Source organism: Aethalodelphis obliquidens, unplaced genomic scaffold, assembly GCF_003676395.1.
Source record: "Aethalodelphis obliquidens isolate GAN/ISIS:26980383/991018 unplaced genomic scaffold, ASM367639v1 scaffold57, whole genome shotgun sequence".
NCBI lineage: Eukaryota > Metazoa > Chordata > Mammalia > Artiodactyla > Delphinidae > Aethalodelphis > Aethalodelphis obliquidens.
The window spans coordinates 11,296,078-11,303,019 of NW_020838001.1; the positions used below are offsets into that span (position 1 = coordinate 11,296,078).

The 6,942-nt window shown below is 44.0% G+C and overlaps 1 protein-coding gene across 4 annotated transcripts in view; it reads left to right on the forward strand.

The window, feature by feature from the left end:
- Positions 1–6,238, forward strand: part of UBE2V1 (ubiquitin conjugating enzyme E2 V1) — a 31,497-nt gene extending 25,259 nt beyond the window's left edge. For 3 of the 4 annotated variants that reach the window (XM_027087019.1, XM_027087023.1, XM_027087021.1), the window contains exons 3-4: positions 3,069–3,194; positions 4,467–6,238. In XM_027087019.1, coding sequence (XP_026942820.1) covers positions 3,069–3,194; positions 4,467–4,613 — 273 coding nt within the window. In that variant the 3' untranslated portion in view covers positions 4,614–6,238. The remainder of the gene's footprint in view (positions 1–3,068; positions 3,195–4,466) is intronic. The other variant, XM_027087022.1, reaches the window with a different exon arrangement.
- Positions 6,239–6,942: the final 704 nt, after the last annotated feature.

A 6,942-nucleotide genomic window follows, 5' to 3' on the forward strand; every position in this document is an offset into this window, starting at 1 on the left:
TGTGTGTGTGTGTGTGTGTGTGTGTGTGTGTGTGTGTGTGTGTGTGTCTGTCTGTCTGGGCCTCAGCCTTTGAAAAGGCTACAGAGTATGCAGTTACAGGAGTATGCCTTATTTGTTTAGTCAGTCTCTTGCAGGTGGACATTTAGATTGTCTGCAGTATCAAAAATAACTAAACAGTGCTTCACCTTTTTGTACGAGTCCGTCTGTAGGAAATTCCTAGAAATGGTCTTGCTGGTCTGAGCACTCCTGTTTCAACGTGTTGATAGGCACTGCCAAGTTGCCCCATGAAGCTCAAGCCATGACAGCAAAGTTGTTCCATGATCAAATATTGAATCTTAAAGAGAGCAGTGTTCCTCACGGAGACAGAATGTTCTAGCAATTCTCCTTCAGGCACATTTCCTTTCTTCAATGAAACCTTTTTAGCAGGTCCTTGGAGCCCTCGTAAACAAAAGAGAAGAAAACCAGAACCTCATTTTCTATAACGGTTTTGCTTTGGGCTGTTTAGTGACCCTTCAGTGTCTCTGCTCACTTGGCTTGAGGCACTTTTCACTGTGTTCCAATGAAATTGCCAGTTGAACATAAGTGGTGAGAAATTCAATATTCCTCTTGTTCTAAGTTAGTCATAGCATGCATGTTCTTATATTAGACTTTCATAGTGTCAAGAGTAACGTTAAGATTTAATCTATGTAATGATCAGAGTCCTATTACTAAACTGCTTACCTTCTTAACCATTTTGATGCTGTTGTTAATAGAGTGATCAGTGACCTCTTATCAACACTGATAAGCCAAAAACCATGCTGGCAGGTGAATAAATTGGCGCATCAGAGCCTCCAAAATGTAGTGTCAAATATTTTAACAGACTTTGTGATTTTGGTAATTACTGTGAGCCCCCAGGGACTTTTTTATGTAAGAAATTGTCTTTGAATTGTGTGACAAAGCCAGTGAGCAGGAATGCAGGACACACCCAGAGATGAATTTGGGATCCATGCAGTCAACAGATATTTATTGAGTGTGAGACTGTGTTAGGCGCTGAGGCTGGACCTTTTACCATATTTTCCATAAATCTGTACAGAAACCGTGCCACTCCGCTTCCTGCTTGTTATGTTTACTGAGTGAGTTTTTGTTTCTCTGAGGAAACTCCTTAATTGCAACAAGGTGTTCCTTTTATAAAAGCGTAAAGAGCAACGTTCATTCATTCAACAAACAGCTGAATATCAGTTCAGTTGAGGCCCCTGCCCTCCTTGTTAGGAGTTTAGTGTGGGGTGTCAGACACAGGACTAGGAGACAGTCTTCAGACGAGGGCTCAGGAGGACGCTGAGAGGAGTGAGCTGCAGTGTGCGGTGGGGCAGCTGGTATTAGGGCCCCGAGGAGAGAGGACCTGGGGCTGGATGAGGAGGGAGAAGAATAAACGGAGAGAAAGGCAGGGGTGCACAGAGTCCGATCCAGGAACTGGGGCTTCCTTTCTTAGGTCACCAGGAAACCACTGGAGGGGTTAAGCCACAGGAACGGTTTCTGGTTTTGAAAGGTCAGTCAGGCTGCTGTGTGGGGAGCAGATGCTAGGGGAGCGAGGGAGAAGGCAGAGACTTGGGGTGATTCAGATGAGGTGCGGTGGTGGAGGAAAGTGGGTGGGTGTGGGATCTCTTCTGGAGGTAGAAGCTGAGACCTTTTGACGATTGGGAGGTAAGGGGTGAGGAAGAGGGGAGTCGTGGCTGGCTGCTAGGTTTTTGCTTTAACTGCTGGATGGTGCTGCTACTTATGAGGGAAGAAGAGAGGGGGGCATCTTGAGGGTGGGTGGAAATCCAGAATTGATTTTTGATTTTGTTATAGGCTGGGGTCCCTGTTAAGTGGATGTGAAAAGTTTCTATGCGTATATTAAGACTGCCTTCTGAATTTTTAAATATTAATATATGTCCCAGTTTTTAAATTAGGGACGGGCCACTATTTAGACATAATGTTTTCAAGCACTTAAATCACGTCTTCTTTAATTTATTCCCCCCAAAGACCGCTAGATGTCACTGTTTACAGAGGAGCAACTTCTCATGCAGCATGCAGTGAGGAAGGGGCACTGGTGCCTGAGAGGGGAACCCAGAGAAGGGTGGTCCTTGCCCTCAAGGGGGCCAGTCTGATGGGGAGCTGTCACCCCCTGGTGTGGTCTTCAGACACGCAAATGATGATAATGCAACTTCATATAAGACAGAAAACTTGTGAAGTAGCCTTCTGTTTCATATGATGTTTGAACTGGGTCTTGAAGGTTGTGAAGTAGTTCAGGTGGGGGCATGGCACTCTAGGCAGAAGGAACAGCCTGGGAAAATCAGCACGTTCTGCTGTTCACTGGGTAGAAGTTAAAGGGAAAAGTTCATTGGCTTTAGGGGATCGGACCTTTCCAGTGTTTCTCAACAGAGGCACAGTTGGCATTTGGAGAAGGACTGTTTTTTTCCGGTGCAGGTCTGGCATCCTTGGCTCCCCACCTCACATACTAAATGCCAGTAATTTCTCAGGTCATCGTAAAAACAGCAGGGAGAGATGATCGCACCTACAGCTGAGATCCCTTTCACAGAGCACAGCCCCAAAGTGGTGACGAAGTGGGAAGTGACTCTCCTGTCTCTCCCCCACCCCAACCTTGTGCTTCGTTTTGAAGTTCTCTCAAGAGTTACCTGTTCTGTGCTTTGTACATAGTGGTATTTAATGCACTGGCTGATGATCCCCGCATGAGTAGACATCTGGTGTGACTTCCCAGAATGAAGAATGCCTCTTACACACCATTTCCCAGAGTGTAGAAAAATTCACATAAAAACAAGTCCATCTGATTGGGCTTGATAATACTAGCATGAAACTTCAGTGATAACTAGCTTAAATGTTCCGCCTTCTTTATATTCCCCCCCCAGGCCAGGATTCATATACACCAGTGTAAGGACTAATTACTGCTAACTTATCAAATAACAAGTAGACTTTGTGTAATGGAAGCAGATGCACCAGTTCTGCAGTCAGGAATAAATGAGGTTTCAGAAGTTCTACCTTTTTGAATTCTTTGTAATTGCCTGACATGGCTGTACCCTTTTTTTTTCCAGACAATTTATGAAAACCGAATATACAGCCTTAAAATAGAATGTGGACCTAAATACCCAGAAGCACCCCCCTTTGTAAGATTTGTAACAAAAATTAATATGAATGGAGTTAATAGTTCTAATGGAGTGGTAAGTTGTTTTTCCTGCCCCTACTTGTTCTCTGGGGTTCTCTGAAAAATGCTTTGTACTTTAATATTATCAGGGGCACTTTGGGCCGGAGTCCATATGTTAATTGGTTATTTGATGATAAAATATATTGCAGTATGAACATGTGCAGATTTGGGGTGAGGGCCTGTTTCCCAATTGTGTTTAACTACAACTTACGTGGCATTTACTCTGGCCTGTATTTCTCAGCACTATGCCGGTCACTTTGAGATAAGAGCTCATTCAGTCCTCCTGATATACACCCAAGAGGTAGAGAGGTGAGGAAACCGAGGTGAAAGATCTTGCCCAAGGTCACACTTTTACCTCATTGGCCTTATTTGGGGACGACATACTATTTTTTTCCTCTAATGGTCTTGCTTTTTTAACTTATTTTTACCACCATTTGCATTGCCATAAATGGAAACCAGTCTCATTTGTCATAAGAAGGCAGTAACAGCAATGATAAATATTACAAAAACAAAGCAAAGTTGGTAAATTCTTCCTCCGTATGTTGCTTGCCAAAGGTTTTTGAGCCTCTGAGGCCTGCTCTCTTGTTCAGAGGGGAGATCAGCAAGTATTAAAGGGTGCTGCATATTAGCATTGCATGAGATAGTAAGCCTTCTGTTTTGAGGTATTCAGAAGACTTGAAAGAAAATTGAAATGAGATGAGCCTTGTGTTCAGTGTTTAGTGTTGTCTTTGAGTTCCACCTGAAGTCCTGAACCCAGGACTCAACTCACACTTTGGGAAATTTCTTGGGGAATGCTACACTAACTTGAGAGGGTATGACTCTGAGGAAGGCCCTTGTCATCAGAGCCTGGGTCCTCGCCACCCGTTGCTTGTGCTCTCCCTACTGCCCTGTACCTCTTCATCGTCCACGACCCGGGCGTAACGTTGAGAGAGGACAGGCCCTGAGCGGTAGCAGCAGCCAGCCCAGGGGCAGCTCAGGTCGTTGTTTCAGAGCCAGTTGGGTTGAGTCTCACCAAGTGTGAGTGCCATTTCTCTAAAGGTGGCTTTACTTATTCATAATTTCCTTCTCCCACACAGTGAGGGTTTGGGACACAAAAAGGGAAAAACAGACTAACTGGAGAGAGGGAATCCTGTGGGTATTCTGCATGTCAGATACCACTGTGTGATCAGCATGTTCAACTTGAAAAATGCATTTTACTCACGTTTCTGCTGTAGCTTAGCTCCAGCATACAACTTTTCTTTTGTTTGAGAGCCTGACAGTACTTTGTTCTTTGTTTGCCTTTCTGTAGGTGGACCCAAGAGCCATATCAGTGCTAGCAAAATGGCAGAATTCATATAGCATCAAAGTTGTCCTGCAAGAGCTTCGGCGCCTAATGATGTCTAAAGAAAATATGAAACTCCCTCAGCCTCCTGAAGGACAGTGTTACAGCAATTAATCAAAAAGAAAAACCACAGGCCCTCCCCTGCCCCCCATTCGATTTAAGCAGTCTTCATTTTCCACAGTAGTAAATTTTCTAGATACGTCTTGTAGACCTCAAAGTACTGGAAAGGAAGCTCCCATTCAAAGGCAGTTTATCTTAAGATACTGTAAATGATACTAATTTTTTGTCCATTTGAAATATATAAGTTGTGCTATAACAAATCATCCTGTCAAGTGTAACCACTGTCCACATAGTTGAACTTCTGGGATCAAGAAAGTATATTTAAATTGATTCCCATCATAACCGGTGGGGCACATCTAACTCAACTGTGAAAAGACACACCACGCAATCACCTTGCTGCTGATTACATGGCCTGGGGTCTCTGCCTTCTCCCCTTCCCCTCCCCCTGCCTCCTCCCTCCCTGCAACAGCCCTCCAGCTTGGGGTGGCTTCTTAGAGTAGATGTAAGGGTTTCAGGTCACAGCCTGTGGGACTCCTGCTGGGTGTGGGGGATGCTTCGTCTGCACCCCTGGTTTCTTTCTTTAAGTCTTAAATGCTGACCCCCTTCCAAGCCACCATCCTCTTCCCGCTCTCCATTACCACCCTTGGCCGAAGCATAGATTGTAACCCCCTCGGCTCCCCTCTGAAATTGGCCTTTGGTGAGGAATTCAGGGCTTTCCCCATATCTTCTCCCTCCACCTTAATCGAGGGGTGCTGCTTTGTCCTTCCTCCTCCTCAAGTCCCTTTTTGCACCATCACCACCCAACACTTTCCATGACACTTCCTTGCTTTGGCCAGAAGCCATCAGGTAAGGTTGGAAAGCATATCTGACCTCCCTCATTTAGTTTTGGAACCACACTTACTTACTCTCCACCAGCCTGGGGAATGAATATTGGGTTCTCAGCCCTGCCACCCTCTGCTGTCATCATCAGCTGATACGTTTACTTAGCTCAGGTTTTGATAAGGTGAACAGAACAGTCACCAGGGTCACAGACCTGCCAGCTCTCAAAGTCCTTGGTGGTTAAACTTGGAGAAAGGCCACAGAAGACACTTGTAAGCACACACGATCCCTCTGAATGAATTTTCTTTTCCTGTAATTGCTTTAGCTTTTAAAAATTGAAGAAGTTTTAAACAGGGCTCTCATTTGGTCATCCTTGCAATCCATTTGAGTCTAGTTTGGAATCTGACAACTGGAACAAAAAGAACCATGAACTCGGTGCACACTTTGGTTTCGGTGCTGCTGCTTCTCTCGGTCCTCAGCAGGGATAAGAAAGAACTCGGTGTGCACGGCAGATCCCCGGAATTCCTGGCCAATGGCTGCGTTTTTCCACTTTTCTGTTCAGGACCACTAAATGCTGAGATGTTGGACGCATACCGAAATAAAAGCAATTCATTGTGTTCTAAGGTTTTTTTTTTTTTTTTTTAACTTAGTGTTTGTGTAAAGCCACCTTTTGAAGCAGCAGCTATCAAGTCTGAAAAGCAATTGATGTTTCCATTCATCTTTTTCTGGGGAAAACCTTAGTTCTAAGGATTTAACATCCTGTAAGTAAAGTTTAACATAACAGTATTCCATAGCTAGACTTTTTATTGTCAGACCATTGCCTGATTTTAATATAATAAAAAGTGTGCGTTAATATTTAAGAAGCTGTGCTCTTCTTCCTCTTGGCATATAATTTATTCAGTAATAGAATTTAATGTCTTTGGGATTCAATTTGACCTCCTAAAGCAGGGGTCGGCAAACGTTTCCTATGATGGGCCCAAGTCAGTAAATATTTAGGCTTTTTATCTTTATTTCTTTCTTTGGCCGTGCCGCACGGCTTGTGGGATCTTAGTTCCCCGACCAGGGACTGAACCCAGGCCCTCGACAGTGAGAGCGCGGAGTCCTAACCACTGGACCGCCAGGGAATTCCCAAATAGTTAGGCTTTATCGTCCAAGAGGCAAAATCAAAGAAATTACGTGAGTATTTATGTAACAAGAGAGAAAACAAATTTCCACAATTTTTTGGATGAAATTCAAAACATCATCATTGAGTACAGTTTTTATAATGTTACAAGTATACTAAGAAGAATGAAATGCTTTTTTTAGGGGATAACATTTAATTGGGATTCAAAGTATTCCTTATTACCAAATCTATTGCAAATGTTCATCTATAAAAATCTTTCTTCATTTGAGGGGCCGTACGAAACCAGGCAGTGGGCCAGATTTGGCCCATAGACCATAGTTTGCCAACCCCTGCCATAAAAGACTGAGTGAAAAAAAGGGTTGTGGTTTCCCCTCTTTCCTTTGATTTAATTAGCTTTGTTGGGGGCTTCCCTGGTGGCGCAGTGGTTGAGAATCTCCCTGC